The sequence below is a fragment of the Heterocephalus glaber genome, unplaced genomic scaffold (genome assembly GCF_053883595.1).
Source record: "Heterocephalus glaber isolate CG9 unplaced genomic scaffold, H.glaber_assembly_v1.0 deba00001056, whole genome shotgun sequence".
NCBI lineage: Eukaryota > Metazoa > Chordata > Mammalia > Rodentia > Bathyergidae > Heterocephalus > Heterocephalus glaber.
In genome coordinates, this window is record NW_028258182.1 from 1,417,748 (window position 1) to 1,442,816 (window position 25,069).

The window sequence follows — 25,069 nt, forward strand, 5'->3', positions numbered from 1 at the left end:
GCTGCAACTACCTTATCTTTATGTTGTGCTTTAGACATCTATGACTCCATGCCATATTCAAAGTCTCTAGCTGACTTCTTAGTCAAATATTTTCCAATGGTGTTCTGCTAATAGGTAGTGGGGAGAGGAATCCATTCTAACCTCCCAGTGATCTTGTGTATCCAGAATAGTACAATATTCTTTCTGTAGTAGTAGTTTTGCCTGCATCAATGTGAGCCATAATTCCAATATTACGGGTTCTGTTTAAAAGGAGGGAAAAACATTATGAGGTGTATATTACAAAAACTGTAAAACCAAAATAACTACGCTGTGCAAATCTCAAAGCTGATCAGTACTTCTATAGTTTATATAATTTAGTAAAAACTAGAAAACAGAAAATATATTTAGAGTATATCTGACCACCCTACTCTGACAAGAGTAACAAAAGGGCTAAAACCTTAAGAATATTTTATATTCATTACCATGAAAAGTATGCAGTAAAAGTATTACATTAAAAAGTTTTTACATTAAATTGAGGAAAGAAAATTGCTTTTGAGATACATACTAAGATGTATATAATTAGCTAGGGTAGCTTCCTACAGAAATAACAGCATTTACTAATCATCTCATCAGAGAAAACTTGTAACATTTCTCAACAGTCTATGAAAAAAATGGTATCAAAAGTAGTACTTACTTAGCTATAGGAGGATTAATGATGGAATGAAGGGATTTGATATCATTTCCTGTTAAACCTAATGGAAAGAGAGTTAAAATTGAACGGTTAAATGTATGAAATTTTAATTTACAAATGAATAAATTTAAAATAATTTAAAGCAAATGCTGCAATTCCAAATAAAGTAAGACCCAAGCTAAATAAAACTCATTTATCTAAAATATATTTCCCTGCAATCCATAAGGAAAAAGCTATGGTTGACAGCGAAACAAGGCAAGAGGTTTTACACATTAATTTTTAGGATTTACACATTAATTTATCTCCTTTTTTTGTTTTTTTTTTTGAGACAGTGTCACAGTTTGCAGTCCAGGCTAGCCTTGAACTCACTATGTAGCTTAGGTTGGCCTTGAACTTGCCGTGCTCCTCCTGCCTCAGCCTCTTGAATGCTGGGATTATAAGTGTGTGCCACCACACCCAGCTGTACATCATATCCTTAGAAAAATTCAGATTTACCCCACCCTCTATTCCCACTCCACTTCTCTTTATAAAACTGTGGAATTAAAATTGATGTTCAGATTGGTAATACTAGTAGATACTGAATCAAAGAAAAACTTTAAATGGGCAGTGCCCTAAACCTGCATTTCTAAGGGTATGAAGAGCACAGAGTGACGCTCACATCAGATGACAATGACGTTTTATATAATCTGGGACCCACCTTCCTCTCAGCAACCCCAGGACACAGCACTTTTAAAGACAGCCTAGGGGATATCACTGAACAGAAGTGGTAATAATCTAGTACTTCTCAAAGGCCAAGTAGAATTTCCTACATAAAAAAGGACTATGCTCACCATAGGTTATATTACTAACAGTATTAAAGCAACATTGTAGTTACATTTATAAATTTAATCTGCACCTTCTTGCTATTTAATCCAGTTTCCATAACAAAACAAGAAGAATTTTGTATTATTTTAAAAACATTGGGCTGGGGATTTAGCTCAGTGGCACTGTGCTTGCCTCGAAAATGCAAGGTCCTGAGTTCGATCCCTAGCACAAAAACCAAACAAAACACTTCATGGCAGTCTAAAGATCAAAAGATAATCTATATAGACTCCAAGAATTAAGTTTACATGGCAGAATATAAAATCTACACACAATAATGCAGCTCATTAAATTTACCTGACTGTAACTCAGCAACCAATTGGTGCTTTTACTCCACTATTCTCATATGAAAAAGATGGTGGTGACAACAGCAACAGAATTAAACTCACAGAGCCTACCATGTTTCCTTGCACATTAGGAATTAAAGCAGGCAGGTCCTCAGCCTTTCAATTTCTAATAGCCATATATTTAAACTATTCCACCTAAATATTTAACCAAACTGCTTCTAAGACTCTTCAAAATAAATTATTCTAGTAAATCTGAATTGACAGAAGACAGTTTTACATAAAAACTAGCAGTGAACTAGAATATACATATTTTATAGTAGGAGCAGTCTATATGCTAACTTCTGAGCCAGCTACTAACGCCAGCTTCTTTGCTTAATTCATGGGCATGTCCTACACATAAGGAACACTAGTAACCCTCCTGGCATCAGAATACTCTCACCCCTAACAATCTCAGAGGAATGGCCAAGAAATAAAAAATGGCTGGAAACCACTAAAAGGGAAATTCTCAAGAAAGTGAAAGAGAAAAGAGAGACTTCAAGCAGTTTTAGTAAAAGAAGAATTCGATATTTGTACCTGGTAGGGAACTGTAATTTCTCCCATCTGGCTTTGATGATTTTAAACTTGTTCGTATTTTACAGCAGCACATATTCTATTAAGGAGAAAAAGACATTTGACATTAATCTTATTTTGCCATTAAGAAACTTATTACAGTGATTTTAATATTGTGACTATACTTTGTCAGAAGAAAATATTTTCCATTTTGTCAAAGTAATATCATTAACTCCAGTTCTTTTAAAAAATGACACCCCAATTTTATACTACAGAAAAGAATACAGCTAAAATACTGATGAACTATTTTGAGCTGGCCTTACAATAATGGTTTTCATAGACCTGCATTGTTAATGTGTAGTAAGACTTGATTGAAATTCAAATTCTCGGAGCCCACCTCAGAAAAACGAATCAAAAATTCCTGGGGATGGGGCACAGCAATGTGGTTTTAAAAAGCACTCCAGCTGATTCTGATAATTAGTCTGAAAACTAGGGCCTTGAAGTTTGGATAAAACAGCCACGAAGGTTAAACAGGGCAACACCCTAACTTGGACAGAACTTGGTTCTTCTCTGCAGCTGCTAGAAGTCTGCAGGGATCATGAGCTCGAAAACCACTGACTGCTTTCTAAGTTTCCAACATAGTCACACGTAAGAGTCACCAGTGAGGGGGTGGGGATTGCAGTTGGGAACTACTAAGTAACAGAAGGTCTGCACAAGGCTAGTCAGCCCTCCACTCTGCCGCTTCTCTGATCCTTCCCACATAGAAGCTGGACATTCTCCATTTCTCCATCTAGATTTATCCTTTAACTACTAATTACATATAAACAGCTGTGGCTGTATTTAGAATTGTTAATGTATGTAATGATTTTGGGCTGTCACAATCTGTTTTATATGATATCTTGGGAAGTATTCCTGTGCCTTCTAAATTAATCTGCATTGGTTACCAAGTTTCTGGCAATAACATGCTATTACACAGGTTCCTTGTTTAACAACGTTTCGCTTAAAACCAGCCACTTGGACTTACAACTCATCTGTTTTTTTGTATAGTTCTGTACATGCTGTTGCTGGAGACTCAACATCTTTTTATTTGTACAGTATATCTTTATACAGTACTGTAATTTTTTTTTTTTGGTACCAGGGATCAAACTTGGGTCCTTGCGCTTGTGAAGCAGGTGGTGGAACCACTGAGCTAAATTCCTGGCACAGTACTGTAATTTTTGCTGATTGTACTATACGGTACTACAGATTTATGTTGTTATACATTACAGTACTGCATGTAACAATTATACAAACAAAAGCAAAGTCATCTGCATTTCAGTTATGCTGCATGTAAGTACTGAATGCAAGAGTAATGCAAATAAAAGCAAAGTTGTCAAGTTGGAGTTTCCTTTGACCATTTCATTGTTCTGAATATTGTAACATACATATTATATACAGTTCCTCATTTAGCAACCAATTCATTTACTGACCTAGTCACAGGAATGTAATTTGTTAAAGGAGGAATGTCCTAATGATCCTAAGAAAATGTTTCAGAGCAGACTCAATGTTTAATAACCAGAAAAAAAAGATCCACCAACTACTTGTCACAGGATAGTCTAAAAATACAAACAATAAATACCACGAAGAAAACTGTGTTAACTCTTTAAGCCACTTAATGACATAAAAAATGTTGCCCAGGTGATTTTAAAGTAGCAAAAATGAATGTATAGACCAGTGATGGCAAACCTTTTAGAACTTTCAATGATACAAACAGCCCTCCACGGCAAGCATGCCATAGGGTCACCAGCACTGGTATAGACCAATGATAAGGCATGCTTCCTCTGGGTTATAGTTTCTCCAATATCTCCTCTGTGTCTCTGCTGAAGACAGAGAAGTGACCCAGACAAGTTTCATTCCCCCACTTAGCTATAGAAAAATAATGAAGAGCATGATTTTGAGAATTAACATTCCTTTCTTCCTTCTGTCATACTGTAGACTGCTAAGAAAGTTCTACCATTGAGCTGTATCACCAGCCCAAAGATTAATATTTCCAAAATTAGGCATTGTACAATTATATGTTAAATCTTGACATTAACCTAAGAGAAAGTTTATTTCACAAAAGTCTCAACCTGTGGATATACAGGAGTTAGGCATACTTTTAGCAATCTGATGATGTGTACTACATGGTGCAATTCTTAGAAGAGATACATACACAGCACCATCCTCTTCCAAACTCAGTTGGCATTCTAGTACTCCATAAGAACAGCAGAGTTTTATCTGTTGCTTTTTTTTTTTTTGGTACCAGCGATCGAACTCGGGTCCTTGTGCTTGCGAGGCAGGTGGCAGAACCACTGAGATAAATCCCCCGGCTGCGGGCCAGGGATTTAGCTCAGTGGTGCCACCACCTGCCTTGCAAGTGCAAGGTCCTGAGTTCGATCCTGGTGCCAAACCAAACCAAAACAAAACAAAAATGTAACAGTAACTTACCACACTTCTTATGAAATTAAGCCTTTTAAATTAGCTTCCCTTGAGGACAGCCGAAGGTTATGACTATGGAATAAAAACTAATGAGTTACACTAGGCCAGAGATGGCAAACCTTTTAGAGCCTTCAACAATACAAATAGCGTGCTGCAGCATGCATGTCACAGGTTTGCCATCACTGTACTAGGCCTCTGGAGTAAATAACTGAGGATGCTGAAATACATTTAATTTTGTAAGAAAAACTTACATTAATGTACAAACTGTACATTTTCTGATGGTTCACTGCAAATATCCTCAAATTGGTCAACATCTTGATCTGCTAAACGGTTAAATCCTTGAAAAAGAAATACAAGAAATTATAAAACTAAATTAATGTATTATAAGTCAGTAAGTACATATAAGACATACGTACGGTAAAAAATGTACTACTTTTAGAAAATGAGAATATTTTTAGCCATCAAAAACTCAAGTGTATCACGCAGAAAATTAAAATTCTAACTAAATATGAGAAATATAGTTCTTAAGCTGAAGATTTCCTTTTTTCATCACACTTTAATGCTTAAAGAAGCCATGGAGATTTTTTTTTTTTTTTGGTACCAGGGATCGAACTCAGATCCTTGCGCTTACAAGGCAGGTGGTGGAATCACTGGGGTAAATCCCCAGCCCAAGCCATGGAGATATTATTGATATATATATTAAAATTGCTGAAAACATCCTATCAGCCAAAATAACTTTTATCTAAGAAGTAGAGAAAAATAAGCTTTCTCACATAAACTCATTAATTTCTCAGTGGCAGTAAAATTTATCTGCATGTTCTGATTTTCTTACCACAAATATGTAAAAATAAAACCACATAAAAAAACACACAAAAGGTCTGGGGATTTAGCTCAGTGATGCTGCCACCTGCCTCAAAAGCACAAGGTCCCAAATTCAATCCCTGGTAACAAAAAACAAAAAAACCCAAAAAAACATATAAATGTAAGTCCTGTTCCTCTATGACTATAGAAACTAAGTATCTTAATTTACTAGGACTTTACTAGCTCAACAGTACAGCACTTGCCTAGCAGATACAAGGCCCTCCATTCTACCCCTAGCACTGCCAAAACAAAACAAAACTACACTTTCACTAAATGTCCACTGTGTTTCACATATTACATCAAAGCTGTGAGAAAAGTATGGAAACAGATATCTAAGACTGGGGGCAGAGAGAGGTAGAGGTAAACCACTGTCTCCATGTTAAGTCAGAAGCCATGTAAAAATTCACTGGTATTCCCCCTAAATCTGCTCCTTATTTAGGAAGTCATCAAGTTCTCTCATTTTATTTCCTAAATATATTTTGACTCCACCCTCTATTCCAAATGACAAACTTCAGGGCTTCATCATCTCTGTTACTATGGTAACATATTTGCTTTTAGTCATTCTAACTCAGTGCTGTCAAACAGAAGCAATGTTGTACCCATCCCTGGGCAGGAGATATCTGTCTATGATTCCATTAATCTGTGGAAAACTGGCATCTACCACTATGGGCTTGACAGCCAACCAATACTCAAAAGACTTTTGCAGAGAGATCTGTGGTGATATTAATGAATATGATTTTTTGATATTATGATGAAATCTGGCAATATCTGCAAGATCTGCACAACTCAGAGAAAAGACTAATTTCCAAATGACCAAAGCATGTTTTCAAATCATGCACAGATAAAAGATACATTCTAAACCAGATTTTAATATAAAAGCATTCAAAAAGTTCAGATACAATCTGATTCCACATTGCAATTAATCTTTACAAAACTACTACTTAACAAAACCTACTTAACTACTTAACAAAACAGTATCTAAGATGATCCACAATTTTCTAAAAACACTATTAAAATACTCTTTTTAAACCACACATCTGTATGATGTCTTTATATCACAAATTGCAACCAGATTAAACAGGAAGCTGAGATGGTAACTGTTATCTATCAAACCATACATTAAAAAAAAGTCCAAAATTGTAAAACAATGTCATATTTGAAACCAAATTACTTTTGTTTTGGAAAATGTTACTTTTCATAAGACTATATTACATAACATCTAATACACTTAATTGAAAATGAAGTATTTTAAAGTTTTGTTTTAATTTCTAATATCAATATTAATTCTAAGTTATGTAACAAAACTTTTGGCGTTCTGAATCATTTTTAAGAGTATACATTTTAAAAGATATACAAACACTAGGATCTCAAAGTGAAGTGCCAATGATTATTTTAGGTTGTAGCATTGTTCACTGATAATGGAAAACAAAAGCCAACAATTTACATAATTTTTTAGACAGGGTTGCTTAGAATGAATTTACATAAAAATGTGAATTAAGCAGGGTGTGGTGGTGCAGGCCTGTAATCCTAGAACTTTGGGAGGCTGAGGCAAGAGGATCTCAAGTTCAAGGCCACCTAGGCATCTTCTCAACTTAGCAAGACCCTGTCTCTCAAAAACCAGGAATAGCTGGGGGGTGCAGCTCAGTGGGAAGGTGCTGGGTTCAAAGGGGTGCAGCTCAGTGGGAAGGTGCTGGGTTCAATACCCAGTACAAAACCAAAAAAAACCCAAAAGGGTGAATTTAAGCAAAAATACAAATAATAGCACAGGTGACAATGTGCCTAGCATTAAAAGATGTTCAGGGCAGGGAATTTGGCTCAGTGGTTCAGCTGCCTGCCTCACAAGCATAAGGACCTGAGTTCGATCACCAGTACCAAAAAAAAAAAGGTGGTGCTCAAATCACTAAAGTGGGAGATATTATTTTATTTATTTATTTTTGGTACCAGGGATCGAACTCAGGACCTCGTGCTTTCGAGGCAGGCATGCCAACACTGAGCTAAATCCCCAGCCTCTGAGATACTATTTTAATCCATTCCTCACTCATATCCTTCAGCTAACTCACCTTGTAACCTATGAAAGTTCTTAATAGGACAAATCTGCCCCAGCTTCGTTCATAGCCTATGTTTTCCTATTCCACACTCAACAGCCCAGAGCTTTAGTCAAATTCCCAGACACACTGTGCTGACCCTTCCACACCCTTCTGTGCCCATTGCCACTGTCAGAGAGCAGTTCTGGAGTTCCCCCACGCCCCACACGTATAAAATTTCTATTCAGCCTTCCAGATGCATCTCGGAAGCCTTTTGTCTCCTAAAAGCTTTAATACTGTCTTCTCTGTATTCTCATAACACCTGGAACTCATTTACTTAGTGTCCAGCCAAACATCTCAGGAATGTTTTTAACCTAAGTCTTCTATGGCCTTATGGTGATTTCCTTCTTCCTCACAGGTCAGTGACTTCAAAGAAAATGGCTTTCTAGCCAGGCTTGACGGTGCATGCCCATAATCCAGCACTTGGATCACTGAGAGTTCAAGGCCACCCTGGGTTACTATACATACTGAGTTCAAGGCCACCCTGCACTACAGAAAGTGAGACCCTGTCTCAAAAAAACAAATTAAAAAAAAGAAAATGGATTTTTTACTGGTGTCGAGTTATTTTATAAGGTTCAGCCCTCCGTAAGGCCTTGAAGATGTGTAAGTGCTCATTGAAAGTTTTAACACACTGAGTAAGCACCCATTCTACCTAATTAACAAGTAATATTAGCAATAGGCAAAAAAGAATCCATGGACTGTTTTAAAAACTATGATGCCTGGAAAGGTTTTGTTTTGTTTTGAGTCGAGGTCTCATTATGTTGCCCAGCCAGCCTCAAATTCGCAATCCTCCTGAGTAGCTGGGATTACGCAAAGGTTTAATCAACAAAAAACAAGAATCATGAGAATGTAAGAATAATCATAAAATGTAAGCAAAAATAAAAATGATGCTTACAATCAAGCAATGTAGGAAAGGAGATCCTAAAACATCAAGTTAAAATGGTACGTATATGGTGCTTGTTACTGTGCACAGTAATTTCTTCTAAAATAGAAACTTCAGGGGAACCCCCAGGCTCTTTTCCCTGAACTACATTCTCTAACCCTTTCAAACATTTTTCAGTTAGGGAGGATCTTTCTCAGTTCCCCAGGATGGGCTTGAATTTGTGATCTTTCTTCCTCAACCTCCCACAGTGCTGGGATTATAGTTATGTGCCACCATGCCCAGTTCTAGAACGAATTTTTGAAGTATATGTCAGCTGGGCTGATAAGCCACCTTCCCATTACTGTGTTCTAAAATTCACTGCAGCAACACAGGACTTAGTTATTAGAAATATAAACAATGTGTTGGTATCACATGATCTCCAACTTCAAAAAATTTTAGCTTTAAAAATTCTAGTCCATCTTCTCCATATGACAAACATTTCATTCACAAACTTTTTGCAAAGCTTTGTCCTTGTCCCTCCTCTTTAACATAAATAAGCTTTCTCTTTAACCATGCACAATCAATTAATAAAGTAGACCCCACATTCTTCTAGTTTATCACTTCTATTCTTATCCATTACCAATAATTATGATGTGAAGTTTCATCCAGATAAGAAGAATATCATTCTATCCTTCTGAAAGACTGAGTACCTTTTACATACTTCTGGCAGATTTAAAAAAGTAGTGATATTATCCAATTTGGCTACAGTCAGGTATACAGGAAATAATTTAAGGGCTTTTTGCTGGGATTAATCTCTTTGGCTCATCTTTAATCCTAAAATAACAAGTGAAAGTAAAAACAAATGTTAACATAGCCAACCAATCTGGTTTCATTATTGTATACAAATCAGAGTGCTCACTGCTCAACCTTTAAAGCTTAATTTATTTTCTCTTCCTAGGGATTTAGCTCAGTGGTTCTGGCGCCTGCCTCAAAAAGCGCAAGGTCCTGAGTTCGATTCCCAGTACCAAAAAAAGAAAGAAATACCCATACAGTAGCCCTTGGATTTTCTCTTCCTGATTTAGAAGGAAAAGAAGAATTGATGGATTTGGGAACTATAAATGAAAAAAATACTGATATACATTCCCAACTTAAACCTGTTAAAATTTCTATCTAAAAGAGCTACAACAGCAAGCAATCAGGATAAATACCAAATATTAAGCAAATTAAACCAATATGAAAGAACTGATATGATTTTGACTGTGCCAAGGTGAAATTAATCCATTTTGTTAGAAGTCAGGACTTCTCACAGTATTTACTGTTGAGGGTAGGTAGGGTTGACTGCAGGAGCAAGAGCCTCTGCTGCACAGGTTAGCAATTTCTTCTGGGTGCTCTAACTACATGACTGAGTTAAGGCTTTGAAACCCCACTGAAACATACACCTACAGTACATTCATTCCACTGCATCCATGTCATTCAATAAAGACTTTTCAAAAGACAAACCTACATTTTAGAATCAGAAATTTCGGGACCCTCAAGTCTTCAATGATCTTGGCTAAATCGCTCAAAAATCTCTGATTTAAATGTGTTTATGCAACAAGAATTGAATCTTCTAGGTTGTGTCTTCTAGGTTTGGGGGTTAAAGCATCGAATAAAAGACAATGATCCTTGTCTCTAACCTAATCAAGGGATACAAACAAAAGAATAAATAAAATACACAGCATCTCCTATGGTGATAGATGTTAGAAGAATTAAGGAGGAAAGGATTACTGGGGCAGTTGTAACTGGAAGCAAGTCAAAGAAGATCTCACTAAAACTGTGACATTTAAACAAAGATGTAAGTGTTCGAGAGAGGCAATGGGGGAGGGGTGTTTCTAGCCAGAAACTATATAATTACCTATACCTGAAAATATACAAATGCTGGTTAGTATTAATTCCTTTTTTTTTTTTTTTTTTTGGTACAGGGGATCGAACTCGGGTCCTTGCGCCTGCAAGGCAGGCGGCCGAACCACTGAGCTAAATCCCCAGCCCAGTTAGTATTAATTCTTTTTTTATTTTTTTGTTTTTTGGGGTTTTTTTTGGTATCGGTGATCGAACTCGGGACCTTGCGCTTGCGAGGCAGGCGCCAGAACCGCTGAGCTAAATCCCTGGCCCTATTCTTAATTTAAAGAAAATAAAAAGCCCCTTAGAAGGTTCTTTAAATTCAAGCACTAAGAGTTACTGAGATGAATATTTTCTTTTGGTACAATTATTTTTGCCCCGTAACTGAATCGGGTTCCAAACTCGGGAGAAATTAAGGGTTTTCCTGTCACTATGCAATAAAAAAAAGTAAAACTGACAGTGTTCTCACCTAGATGCACTTTCTCATAAGTTATTTTCTTCGAGGCCCTTGAGGGCCACCACATACAAGCGCTTTCAGCAGTTGGTCCACGGCACAAAAGGCCTCAGGAATTTCGAGAATTAGTTCTGCATCTCTAGAAAACAGAAGACTGTCATTTTTTTTTGCTGGCAGTTGATGAGGACGGGCAGTTTTACTTTCCTATTAATAAATTTTCATTTCTCTGCATCCTTAATTGTGCCCATTTTACAGTAGCTGGAGGAAAAAAAAAAAGATCGGTCGCCCTCGCTGAAGAATAAAGCAAAAAGTCCCCAGCTGAGCCGAGGCCGAGGCCAGCGGCCAGGATGCCCGTGCTACCCCTAGGTAAGAGGCTACGGAAGGTCTGTAGCGCGGCGTGGAACCCACCTGACAACGCCCCGCACCAGAGGTGGCTTCTTCCTGCCAGGCTGCAGGGAGAAAGAGACTCAGGCCTCTCGGAAATCTGCAATGACCTCAGGTTTCTCCGCACCACCTCTGAGACCTCCCTCCCACCTCTGCAAGACAACCTAAATCTCTCTTGGTCTCCTTAGTCAGCGGCTTCCCAGCACTTCCGCCGGTGCAGCAGCCAAATGCCGCCTGCCAGCAACTTCAGCCTGCTGGCTAAAGGGGACCTCCGAAGCTCGGAATGAGTGCGTCGTGCTTACTCTTCACTCGGCTGTTTTAAAGGGTAACTCCTTCCTGTTTCCGGCTGCGCGGAGTCAGGTCGTGTGTCGGAGAAATCCCAAAGTTGAAACTTTTCTTCCAGTGCCTGAGGCCACCCCCGGCGGCCTTGCAGCTGTCACCATGGTAAGGAGGCTGTCTCGGGTACTCGCTACGTAACTCATGTCTGAGCGAGGCCCAGGACCCCGGGAATGAGAGTTGGTAGGCGAAAGTGTGAGTTGGTAGGTGGAGGGTGGACTCTCGGAGTGGCCTCTGGGAGTTAGGGACGAAGAGTAGAATATTTGCTAGAACATAAGTCGTGGAGTGAGACAGAGTTTGTTCTGTTACGTTTCTGGCTTCGCCACCTGTGTGGTCAGCCGTGGCCAGAGCCCAGTGGAAATATAATTGTCCCTGTACTGTAGGGATTAATCTCCCACTCCCTGGTTACTTGATGGGTCCTTGCTAAACAGTAAATGAATTGCAGAGCCAGGCCCAGATCTGACTGTCAAAACCTTTCTTTTTCTACGTCTCTCGTCTGTGTCTCTCTACAAAACGGAATGCCTCATACCTTTTGGTTGCTGCAGTTTATGTGACAGCAGTTGAAAACACCACACCTAGTTCTTTCGTTATAGTTGAGTGGGCCAAAAATAGTCCAGGTTCTTGTGTACAGCAAGGAAAGAACTGCCAAGCCTACACTCCTTAGCAAGTAGCTACGTTTATTGAAGATCACGGGGAAGGTAGCAGAAACGGAAAAGGGCAAAAAGGACGTGATAACTCAGGCTTTTAGAATTTTAAGGCCGGACACTTCTGCCTTTTTGGTGCCTCCTCTTGAATTTCTCACTAGCACCAGTGCTCTGTTGCCTAGAGCATGGTGATCTCTTAGGCTTTTGTTATTTTGTACCTCAAGAAAATGGAAGCATGGGTGACCATTAAGGTGGTGTTTACAGCTGAATGTAGGGAAAGGAGTGACTCATTCAGCTCCTTTGTTTCTAACTGTAGTACTTTTACTGTTACTTAGGATTGTTTTCTGAGCTATAATTGGCTTCAGATAATTATTTTATTTTTATAGTCTTAAAATATACATGGATTCTGTCCACATTGCTTAAAACAACTGTTTAAAGTGCAAGTGGAATACTGTAAATTACTGTGGAAAGCAAAGTGACTGTGGAAAACAATCTGACAGTAAACAGATGTCCATACAGAGATTTGTGATTCCGTTTTGTTGCTTATTGCAGCTTTATTCCTAATCACCAAAACTTCCACAGCCTAAATCAGTCAGATAGTCAATGGACGAACACTGTTATAGCCATATAGTGGAATACTAAGCAATAAAAAAAAAATTGAAATTCTGATACGTAATAGCAAGATAGATGAGTCCCAAAAGCCTTACGCTGAGGGAAAGAAGCTAGTTGTAAATAGCTATATATTATAGATTCCATTACATTCTGGGGAAGGCAAAAGTCCATGGATAGGTATCAGTGAGGATGAGGAAAGGGGATTGATTTTAAGATGATACAAGGGAACTTTTGGGCATGATGGAAATATTCTTTATCCTGATTGTAGTGGCTACAGAACTGTATAACTGGTAAGAACCTACATCTAAAAAGGGCATGTTTTATGTTGCATAAATTATCCTTTATTAAAACTGATACAATTTTTAGTAAAAAGTTTAAAATGATGATAATGAAACTACAGATTACCTATGTTAGAAAAAAAAAGAGATCTCACACTCAGCTCATACTTTTATTAGTCCAATGGATTTGGGGTAGTTCTTTTCAATAAACAGTAATTTTTGTTACATTATTATAGATGTAAACTCTACCTCGAATCATCCAAGATCAAAATTAAACTTACAGTGTGTGAATAGTGGCAGTCATTTAACCAAGTGAATATTTGGGTAGTATGAAGTCTTCTTTTTGTACTGTATAAAATAATTTTAGAATAACCTTGTCAATAATTTAAAAATTAAAGTAACATTTCTTGCATCATTATAGCCACAAAATGAATATATTGAATTGCACCGTAAACGTTACGGGTATCGTTTGGATTACCATGAGAAAAAGAGAAAGAAGGAAAGTCGAGAGGCTCATGAACGTTCAAAGAAGGCAAAAAAAATGATTGGCCTGAAGGCTAAGCTCTACCATAAACAGCGCCATGCCGAGAAAATACAAATGAAGAAGACGTAAGTAATCCCATTTATTTCTTTAGCAAGTTAACATCCTTTGGGTTATAGTTACTACACAGATAATCTTGAATCTGTTTCCTTCTTGATAGTATCAAGATGCATGAAAAGAGAAACACCAAACAAAAGAATGATGAAAAGACTCCTCAGGGAGCAGTACCTGCCTATCTGCTAGACAGAGAGGGACAGTCTCGGGCAAAAGTACTTTCCAACATGATTAAACAAAAAAGAAAAGAAAAGGCGGTAAGCAGTAAAAATTGATTATTTTTTTTTTTTTGTCCAGAAGGATTAGCTTAAGTTCATATTGGAGATACGTTACTTCAGTTTTATTAGAAACATAATGGGGACAGTAGTTGAAGTCTTTAAAAATTCTGTAAATTTAACTTGGTAATAAAGAATGGTTTCTCATCTTCACATTTTAAAATTTAACTGTTTTTAAAAATTTATTGACTTAAGACATTTTTGTCTTAAAAAATTAAAACAATTTAGTGAGTAAACAGTGAATTTCATATTCAGTACTTAACAATTTAGTGAGTAAACAGTGAATTTCATATTCAGTACTTACTGGCTTCCTACACTTGAAAGCTCCTAATGCTATTTGTTTTGTGGAGGAAATACCACTATTTCTTGTTTTTGTTGCCCTACAGTACCAAAATAGGGAAAACTTCTTAAGTGATAAAACCCAAATAAAAAGTCAGCATTTAAAACAAAAACAAGCAAAAAAACCCTCCAGATTGTATTTGGTAAGCGCAATAGATAAAATTCTGCCAAAAAACAAAGGGGGCATAATACTTGTAAACACTGTGAATCAGCCCCCAAATTAGAATGGTATAACTTTAGCACTGAAAGAAACTTGAGTGGTTATTTACTTAAGCACCTCTCATTTTATAGCTGAAAAGACTAGAGTCCAAGAGGTTGTAAATTATTTGTCATGATCATCTATGGGTTCGTAGAGTTACTCTGAGAATTTATCTTAATAATTAAGATTAAATATTTAGAACTTGTCTTAATAATTAAGTCCAGAATTCTTTCTGCTATCTTATGGTTCTACAGTTTTGTTTATAGGAAAACACAATATACACACATATAAAAATCTGCATTCTACTGAGGTACAAAACATCTGATGAGAACTTTGTCTTATTAGTAATATGATCGAAAAATCTTTTTGAGGTAGAAATACAAAGATTCATTAAGGGAAAAGTGTTCCTGTTCTATGTTAATTAATAAGCACATACACAGTTTTTAAAAGTCCATGCCTTACTGCAGATAGTATTTTTCGCCCATAATAAGGCTTTAAGAGTTTTAGCTTAGGAAACCCATTTGTCTAATGTACATGTAAACTCCAACTCATTTTGCTTAACTGTGGTTTGTAAGGACACAGTACAGACATAGAAAACAACTGAAGCTAAAACATCTGAATATTTTATTTGAACATGCTTCTTTGTGTGATTAAAACATTCATTTTGTCCTTTATTACAATATAAATGTAAACTTTTGTTAGGGAAAATGGGAAGTCCCTCTCCCCAAAGTTCGTGCACAGGGAGAGACAGAAGTATTGAAAGTTATTCGAACTGGAAAGAGAAAAAAGAAGGCATGGAAGAGGATGGTTACTAAAGTCTGCTTTGTTGGAGATGGCTTTACAAGAAAACCACCAAAATACGAAAGGTTCATTAGGCCAATGGTAAGTCCTTTGGAAGAGTGATAATTTAATTAGTTCCCCTTGTTACACTGGATAAAGTATGTTAGTTTCCTGGAGTTCCTAAAACTGGTATGAAAAACGGTGAAAGATTTTTTTTTAAATCTCATTTTTATTACTTTAACTTACTAATAGGGACTACTTGGCACTTTTCCCACTTCAGTCAAGAATCTTATCTTTAGCTTCATAAAAGATTGAAGAAATGTAAAAGATTCTTTTTAACAGACATGGTCAATGAAGTAGGACTTTTAAAGCTTATACTAGAATCTTCCTTTTCCAACAATGAACATTTTACTCATTCAACAAATGATATACTATATGCCTGACACTGTGCTAGGCCTCTTGGAGACCAGTTAGAAAATTTGAGTAGAATTGTTTTCTCAGAGTAAATTCTAGTTTAGTGAGGGAAATATGCTTTTGGGCAGGGTGGCAGGGGGAGGGTTTGGTTGAGGCAGTGTCTGTAGGTCAGGCTGGTCTTGGAACTCACAGTGTCATCAAGGCTGACCTTGAATTCAGTGATCCTCCTGCCTAAGCCTCCCAAGTGCTAGGATTATAGGCATATCCAACTGCAGTAAGGGAAATAAATGCTCTTGAAAGCATTCAGTATGTAATCACTTAAAGGAAATATGAAAGTATTTCTGTTGATAGCAGTGATGATCAGATACCCTAAACTAATCCTTACTTACCCCTGCTTTGGGAAAAATATGATTGCAAATACATTTTTGCATAATCCCTTCAAGGAGACTAAATTACACTAGATTTCCAGGCTGCTTAGAAAGAGAGGAAGTTAGAACGGTAGTGCTCAACCTGAATAATTTTTAATTGATTAAAATGTTGGCAGTCTGTTTCTGTAAACAAAGTCTTACTGGAACACAGCTACATTTGCTCATTTATAAATTGCATCTCCCTACCCCCAAAAGTTGAGTAGTTGCAACAGAGACCATGTAGCCTACAAAGGCTAAAATGTTTATTCTAGTACTTTACAGAAAGCATTTATCCATTCCAGATTCTATTGTATACTTTTGATTTCATATTCATAATATGAATACATTTTGGTAACATCAGTTCTGTAAAAGAATATATTAGTCAGGGTGTCCTGCAAGTTTAATGAATCCACTAGTGAGAACCTGATTTAGTGTCCCTTTTCCCCCCACTCCCATACAGGTAAAAATTAGACTATCAACTATGATATTTAAAGTATTGCACCCCAAAAGACCCCATGTAGCTCTATAATTGTCTCTGTAGCAAAGACTTCTCTGAGTGCCCTGTATTATCAAACACAAAGAAAGCTGTCTCATGGAAGGTAGCTGTGGTACATAGACTTAAAATGGGAATATTTAGGATTCCATTTACCATATACCATTTAATCTGGAATCAAGTCATTAAGCCTACTGATCCGTTTCACCATTTAACACAAAGACAGAGTGGGGTGTGTTATAAGGTTATCAAGTTAAAACGAGCCAGTTAGGAACTCCATAGTATTTGGCATGTAGCAAGTAAGTCTTCAATAAGTATAAATGACTAGACGTAGCAAAAATACATGTATTTTGCAAAGTAGCTATTGCATGGTTAAAAAAAATTTGTTTTTCAGGAATGCATGCCTGAGAGCTTTGCCCTAAGATTTATCCTGTCAGGTTTTTAGTTCGTAGAAATGGTAATATTTCATGATTTGACATTATTGAATTTATGGTTGAGGTGACTGAAAGATAAGCAAAAATGACTACTTATTAACATGTTAGCCTCAAATACTGTTTGACTTTGTAGGGCTTACGTTTCAAGAAGGCCCATGTAACACATCCTGAACTGAAAGCCACCTTTTGCCTGCCAATACTTGGTGTGAAAAAAAATCCTTCATCACCACTATATACAACTTTGGGTGTTATTACCAAAGGTACAGTGATTGAAGTGAATGTGAGTGAGTTGGGCCTTGTGACACAAGGAGGCAAGGTTATTTGGGGTAAGTTAATTTTTGAATGTAGGCTGTTGCTGTTTCACAGTTACAATAGTTATTTTTCAAGATGATTTAATTACACGGCAGTTTTTTTAATATGGGAGAGCAAGCTAAAACTTTAAATCAAACTATTAAATCTTTAGGAAGAGTATTTCTTTGTAGAAGAGTTAAAATATAATTCTTTTCAAATGTATCTTATTGGTTCCAGTTGCATAAGGTATACTACATTCTAATACTTTTTTTTGAGACAAGGTCTCACTATGTAGTTTAGGCAGGCCTTGAACTATGTAGCCCAGGCTGACCTTGAACTTGCGGTGATCCTCCTGTCTCAGCCTCCCAAGTGCTGGAATTACAGGCATGTACCACCTTACTTGGCACAATTAAAAATGAAACTCACTTTATAAGGGAAGAAGAATCAAAGTTTAAGTGTTGGAAGAAAATACAATAAATTTACCGCTCTCGGGAAGAGAGGCATACATTAGACATAACTACACTGTTTTGGTAATAATTAAAACTGAGGCATTAACTTACACTTCACGTTGGCTGACCTTGTTTGTAAAATGGGTTATCAGACTCAGTGGCAATGCGCCTGCCTTGCAAGTGCAAGGTCCTGAGTTCGATATCCGTACCAAAAAAAAAAAGGTTGTTAAGATTAATTTGAAACTCATTTAAAACCTGATGCATTTTTCAGTGAAGTCATATGGAAAAGTAGAGGCTTGCTAATACAGTATACTAATAGGGCTACCACTTGTAAAAACAGTATTTACATGAAAACTATTCAGAACACAACTTGGTCTTGAATGATTTTAAGTTTGTAAAATCTCATTTGTTCTCTATTGTTCATTTCTTATTTTTTAAAATGGTAATTGGACATATTTTAAGCAAAGGTTACAATCCTTAATGTTTGAGCTGGGATATAGCTGAGTTGTAGTATACTTGTGTAGCACATGCAAAGCTGTTTGATCATCAGCACCACACACACATGTAGGCAAATTAATTTGTACTGGCTAACCTTCCTCTGTTTTCCCTTTTTTGGCTTTTGTTTTCCTTAGGTAAATATGCCCAGGTAACTAACAATCCTGAAAATGATGGATGCATCAATGCAGTCTTACTGGTTTGAAAGATGTTTCACACAATAACTTCTTACACTTATTGAAGACTACAGACCAATGAGGAAAACCACCATTACTGTCAATACTACCACAGCTTTTGTAACTGCAGCCATCAAGAGAATTATTTATTAAATTGTAAGAACATTAAAATGGCCCAGTTTCACAAATTGGTCTTTTACTTGGGGTCTAAGAGCTTAGTGAGATTGAACCACTGAAAAAGTAAACATCAGTCTTATGCATTAAAGAGTGAGTATTCAGCAACACAGATTTGTCATTCCTGAAAAAGCCACCAATGTAGTTGAAAATATAAGTAAAGGTCAATGCAAACTTCATTTAGGGGTCAAAATCTGCTAAAGTCTATTCTACATCCATCATTCATCATTTGTCCTAAAAAAGGTAGCATTAAGAAACAGTAATGTTTAGGTTTATTCTCAATACAGTGTATTTATAGTACTTTAAGAATGGCATTAAAAATTCGGAATTAGCTAAATTCCAACTTAGTTGCACTGATGCCCTGAAAAGAAACTTTATTTGCAAGTAAATATAAAAAGTTCGTATTAGAGTTGTAACTCAAATTTTGCAATCTGAATTAGTCATGGCTCGAGCTTTGGGATATTTGTATATTAATCTAATCACCACATGCTTTAAATTGTTTATTTTTAAAAGTCTGTCTTCACAGTACAACCAGTATGATCAATTGTGCCTTTAACACGATGATTCAATGTCTAAACATTCAATATCTAAACATATCTTCATTTATGAAATTGGGAAGGAGAAGAGAAAGAATTTCAAAACACAGACCAAAACCCACAAAATATAGGTTTAATTACACTTTTAAACTTAAAAAAAAAGTACTGAGAAAACAAACATAAGTACTCCAATAAGACTTGCTGTTTTAGATTACTGTAACATTTTCTAAGTTGTATAAACATACATGAAGTTTTAGAACATATACAGACACTTAGAAAAGGGCTAGTTCTTGAAAATGATGATCAAATATGATAGAATCATTTGACAGAAGCTGAACCTTTCTTACAATTAGATTTTATCAAATTATTTCACCATTAATAAAAATAGGTAATGTGTGATTTAAGTTCTAGGAGATAAAAGAAAAATCACTTCAGGTAATCACTGAACACTACAGAAATGAGGTTTGCTTATTTTTTAAAAACAAAAATTTTGTACTAAAGGAAGCTTGATATTCAGTATGAAAACAAGCATAACATTTGTGATAATTTTCACCCATGAAAGACTGGATCACACCATAAACATCATATCGCTACTAGTGGACATGAACAAATCTGTTTCTAAAATACTGTTATACAGATGAGTAATGTTAATATAAATTCCTTTATTTACATTAAAATCTTTCAGTTTGCTGGTGTGACCAAACCTTAGAAGGTAATCTGAAAGGATAAAGCCCAGTGTAAGAGCAGATGGTTAGATATTAGGTAAAGGCTTAACTGGATACTATTCATAACCCTTCAAGGTACTTTTCTAAAGTTGGTAAAACCATGTTTAGGTAGTGTTCCGGTAGTCTGCTAAAAGTAATCCAACCATTTAATGACTAGATGTTACCATGACTGCATTGAATGGAAACATGAACATAGACACATTTTAAGTAGAAGACTGACATTCTAAGTCATGCTGTTTGACTTTATAAAAAAATCATAATAGAACCTCTTGACTTTAAAAGTTGTAGAGGAGCTTTATAATAAATTCTTAAATATACTAATTTCTGTGAGGCCTAGCAACTGAATAAAAAAGTATAACTAAAATTCTAATAACCATCTGCTTTATATTACTTAAGGAAATATATAGGTATGTACACAAAAAGTGAACCTTTTTCTGCAAACAAGACAACAGAAAGTAATTCACAAAGGACTATGTAGAATGCAACTGAACATTCAACTAGATTAGTTGGCTGAAATTATATTGCTGTCCTCTAATTCTCAGATTTGCGAATGCCTTGCAAAAACTACAACTATCTGATTAGACTCCCTATTGAGGATAAATTTTATATAATCAAGTTACTGAACATGAGAGGCTTTTGCATGTGACTAAATTTTTCTCTCTGATCTATAAACCCAAGGATGTTTTCTGTCAGACATAATAGGAAAGAAAAATGGTTTTTTTGGTACCAGAGATGGAACTCAGGACCTTGAGCTTGTGAGGCAGGTGGTGGGACCACTGAGCTAAATCCCCACCCCACGAAAATCTTTGTGTGCGGAACAAAAAGTTGAAATTGCTCAAAACTCCTTGTTTAAACAAGTTTAACAAATGTAAGTTTATACTGTTAGCCCCTGCCATCATACATAATCATTTTTTCAAATTTTTATTTTTTTCAAATTCAAACATCAAGAGTTATCAGTGAGTGTAATCATTTTTTAGTGTGGTCTTATTTTTAAAAGATCTATTTAAAGAATAAAGAGAATGAGAAGAACTGAGTAAAACATTTAAGTTTTTAAATAGTTTAAGAAATGAAAAATGGAAAAGAATTTTCTAAATCTTAAGTTATTTCCTTAGTTGTGATATTAAGTTCCTCAAAAGGTATAGAACAGCAAGAATATTTGATAGATTCACTAGTATTCACTTATTTGTTGAGAAAACAAATGGCAAAAATGCCTTAGTTTTCACTTAGAATGAAATTATTTCACTTCTGCTGATCAGTAAAGAAAATAGAAAATATAAGTCTTCAAGATCTAATAATAATAAAAAGGTTTAAGGGCCGGGGATTTAGCTTAGTGGCGCCTCGCCTGCCTTAAACTCGGTCCTGAGTTTGATCCCCGGTACCAAAAAATAAAAAATAAAAAGGTTTAGTATTTTGCCTGCTTAAAGATTTTAAGTTCTAAAATCTAATATCTCCAAATAAAATGTAATGGCATTATATCACCTGACCTGAAGGCTGAATAAATCTTCCACAAAAATCAACTCCATGGTACCTCAAATAATGACAGTCTAATATGGTTCTTTCACATACAGATCAAGAACAAGATGTTTCAAAAACAAATCAAAATGGGCTCAAAACATTCTCCAACTTGATTGCAAATTACGAACACGTCATACTGCAGAGATTCTCTTTGGACTCTACCATTTTGCTCATTTTAAAACCACTGTACAAAACAAACATTTTAGGAACTTTTTACCCCTCCAACTTTTTCTAAGCAAATAAATTCTGCTACGGAGACACAAATTACACATACAGGCTAGGTTACAACCAGTATTCACAGAACAGATCTAGTGAGCAAGACCAAATGGGTAACAGAGCCTTCTAATTTGAATTAAGCTCTTGTAACTACACCTCCAAGGGCAGCTTTACCCCTGCCATGCAGGTCTAAGGTTAGGGGTGTGCTTCCAAACCTAAGCAAGAACAGATACCAAGGCATAAGCTTTCAGGCAGACCATTTGCCAAAAGAATCACTGAGCAAGAGACAATGAAAGCTGAGGTGAAAATAAGACTAGAGAGTTTGGGCAGGAGGCGGGTTAAGGAGGTTTAGGAAGGAGACTCACACTTCTGAGACATCAATATTGGATGAGAACAAAAGCATCTCATTATCTGTCTTCAGGACCACAGAGTCCAAGTTAAACTATATTCCTAAATTTCATTTTCTGGGATGTCTACATGTTGAAGGTGAAAGTATTTCTTAAACTTGTAAGCATCTATAAATGGAATTTTAGATAATATGCCACATGCCACAGAAATATATTTTCATGTAACTTTGCAGACATTGAAGTTGAAGGAAGATAACTCCATCTACAAGAGGCCAAAACCAAATGTTTTCATAAATTTTTGACCATATACTTCCATTTTTGTGCTCTCATTTACTTGAGGTTATAATTATTCTAATTTACTGACACTTTATTTCTGTTTAGGCATGCCTACATTTTAAAAACTGGTTATTAGTTTTGATATATCAAGAAAAACCTTCTAGAACTCTCACCAAGTTTTAAAATCCTTAATATAAAAGACTTCTGTGGTCCTTATAAGTAACAGCCAACTACTTTCAAATTTTTTTTAATTTATATTTTTTCAAATATTAATGGTCAGATGTTCCACCTGTTAAAGAAAAATATAATATGATCTGGTTACCCCAAATTGAAAAACGATTAAGAAAAATAAAAAACTGTATTTACACAAAGCCTGAAAAATTAAAAGGAATGTTGAATCTTAGATCCTAAAGGGAAGAGAAAAACTGCATTATAAATAAATTGAAATTGGAATTTTGGAAATTTTTCTCCTGCACCCATGCTGTTTATTAATTACAATATTTAAAAAACAATTATGTTACAAAGAAGAGGATTTATTATACGCATCTCTTCTTCATTCAGGTCAGCTTGGCTTTCTTCTTGGCGGGTCCTTTATGCCCTTTGGCCTTTCTTCTTAAATTCCGCCTGTCCACCACAGGCACTTCCACTTCAACCTCCTCTGAGCTGCTATCCACAGCTTTTTCTGTTGACTGCGTAAACTGATCCAGTTGCTCCGATGACGCTTCAGACTGCTCCTCTGACTGGTTCTTCTGTCCTGCATACTGTGAAAATGGCACATCTTCAAGTTCCACCTCTATTAAAGAACTCTGAGGAAGAGCAGTAGAGGTTTCCTGGGGCTCAGGCCCCTCCTCACCCTGGTCTTCCATTGATGAAGTAGTGTTGGGTGATAAATTCTCAGATACTGGTTCTTCAGACAATTCAGCTATCACAGAGTTCGGAAGACCACTGTCACCTCGTTCTTCAACATTGTCTGAATTCCCCAAATGTGTTTTCTTTCTCAGAACTGGGGGCAGTTTCTCCTCGGTGTGTGCCTTGTCATCAGATGGGCCTTGGGCTATCAACGTTTCTGAGTCAGCTACGTGTTGGGTCTGAAAATAAAAATCTTGGGTGAATAAGCTTTTTTCAGTACAGTTCTAAAACGAATTCTCAGATATTAATATCCAATGACAATGAATTTTATTATTTTGTCAATCACATATACACACTCTGTATCCTTGAAATTATCTCCTGGCAATTCTAATACACTAAATTCTTACTTCATAGATATAATAAAAGTAGTTATTTTACCTCAGAGAGGTAAAACTTCGTATTATGATTCTTCAAAACCATGGATCACCTATAAATTTTTAACATCCTGGTGTCACTGGAGCCAAAGCAAAGAATCCCTTGGGATGTAATACTGTCCTACCCATTTAGTTTGACTATTGTTTCATTACCTAATAGGTAAAAGGCAATATAAATTTTATTCACTGATTTAAGTGAGATACAATAAGACAATCACATACAATAGTTTTTTAGCCTGATTTAAAAAAAAAAAAGTTGGGCCGGGGATTTAGCTCAGTGGTTTTGCCGCCTGCTGCGCAAGTGCAAGGACCTGAGTTCGATCCCCAGTACCAAAAAAAAAAGTTAAAATTATTTTAAAATCAAGTTCTTTTTCAACTAATTTGTTTCCCTAAATAAAACAAATTAATGGGCCGGGGATTTAGCTCAGTGGTTTTGCCACCAGCTGCGCAAGCTCAAGGACCCGAGTTCGATCCCCATTACCCGGGCCCCCCCCCCCCAAAAAAAGTTAAAATTACTGCATTGGTCAGAGGCCACATAAACAGTAAGGAGTCAAATATTTGGTAAATCATGTTTTATCCATTTTTCTAAACATTTCCCTAAGTTTACAAAATAAAGCTCATTTTTCATAAGGCAGATATAATTTCTCTTAATTGATGATAGACTGAACCCCATAAGGAAGATATAAATCAAGGTTACAAAGATTTGAATTTATGGAATATTAATGACTATTTTCTTACAATATCAAATCTAAAATAAAAATTAATTTTCCTGAAGGACTGTTAAGGTAGAAGAAATATACAGACTATAATACTGGCACTTTAATAAAATAAGGTTATTTGTGGCTTACTTTATCCAGTGCCACAGTCTCAGGGGGTTTTGAAGACTCTACCACCAGCGGAACACTATTTGCAGTATCTTCACTGGAATTAGAAGACTGCACTTTTAATTCTTCTTCACTACAGGAGTCTTCCTCTTCAGTTACAAGTGAGGTCTTAAGAGTATCATCCATTATCTCACCATTCATAGGCTCCAATTCAGAATCCTACACCAGGAGAGAAAAGTTGGAATACAATTACAAACTAAGTTATTTGTTATGCAAGATGGTTCCCTTGCACGGTCCTTATTTGTCATCTACCAAGAATCACTGGATTCAGAACAATAGAAAGTATCATTAACTATTATTTAACCTTGTTTTTAAAAACTCTTACTGAAAGAAAAAGGAAACTTGGGAGGCAGGGTCAATAAACCAGAGAATCCATGAGGATCTCATTTCCTCACAGTTCTTCTGGACACAGGATATGACCAGGATGCTCTACAGTCACACACTGTGGAGCCGAGTCTCAGAGAAAAGACCTTGCCTCCTCCTTTCTCGTACTTCTTAAAGGGCAATCACAGGAGGAGCCTTTTTAGTAAAAAGGCACCAGGAGTACAG

At 36.2% G+C, this 25,069-nt stretch overlaps 3 protein-coding genes across 11 annotated transcripts in view; 1 reads left to right on the top strand and 2 right to left on the bottom strand.

Moving 5' to 3' along the window:
- Gfm2 (GTP dependent ribosome recycling factor mitochondrial 2) overlaps window positions 1–11,572 on the bottom strand; it is a 52,935-nt gene extending 41,363 nt beyond the window's left edge. The window contains exons 1-8 of one of the 7 annotated variants that reach the window (XM_087209588.1): window positions 11,372–11,557; window positions 10,979–11,102; window positions 10,136–10,307; window positions 9,342–9,465; window positions 5,076–5,162; window positions 2,392–2,467; window positions 674–731; window positions 142–239 (exon numbers count right to left, since the gene is read on the bottom strand). In XM_087209588.1, coding sequence (XP_087065714.1) covers window positions 142–239; window positions 674–731; window positions 2,392–2,467; window positions 5,076–5,138 — 295 coding nt within the window. In that variant the 5' untranslated portion in view covers window positions 5,139–5,162; window positions 9,342–9,465; window positions 10,136–10,307; window positions 10,979–11,102; window positions 11,372–11,557. Of the gene's footprint in view, window positions 1–11; window positions 240–673; window positions 732–2,391; window positions 2,468–5,075; window positions 5,163–9,271; window positions 9,466–10,135; window positions 10,308–10,978; window positions 11,103–11,371 lie in introns of all 7 variants that reach the window. The other 6 variants (XM_087209587.1, XM_021251673.2, XM_004874141.4 and 3 more) reach the window with 6 other exon arrangements.
- On the top strand, window positions 11,521–18,752 carry Nsa2 (NSA2 ribosome biogenesis factor). Its single transcript, XM_004874147.3, has 6 exons — window positions 11,521–11,791; window positions 13,639–13,826; window positions 13,919–14,069; window positions 15,328–15,507; window positions 17,287–17,479; window positions 18,526–18,752. Exons 1-6 carry the CDS (start codon window positions 11,789–11,791, stop codon window positions 18,591–18,593), a joined length of 783 nt encoding a protein of 260 aa, XP_004874204.1. The 5' UTR covers window positions 11,521–11,788; the 3' UTR covers window positions 18,594–18,752.
- Window positions 18,753–19,391: 639 nt separating this feature from the next.
- Window positions 19,392–25,069, bottom strand: part of Fam169a (family with sequence similarity 169 member A) — a 60,708-nt gene continuing 55,030 nt past the window's right edge. For 2 of the 3 annotated variants that reach the window (XM_087209591.1, XM_087209590.1), the window contains 2 exons: window positions 24,485–24,679; window positions 20,931–23,441 (listed from right to left, as the gene is read on the bottom strand). In XM_087209591.1, coding sequence (XP_087065717.1) covers window positions 22,911–23,441; window positions 24,485–24,679 — 726 coding nt within the window. In that variant the 3' untranslated portion in view covers window positions 20,931–22,910. Of the gene's footprint in view, window positions 23,442–24,484; window positions 24,680–25,069 lie in introns of all 3 variants that reach the window. The other variant, XM_087209589.1, reaches the window with a different exon arrangement.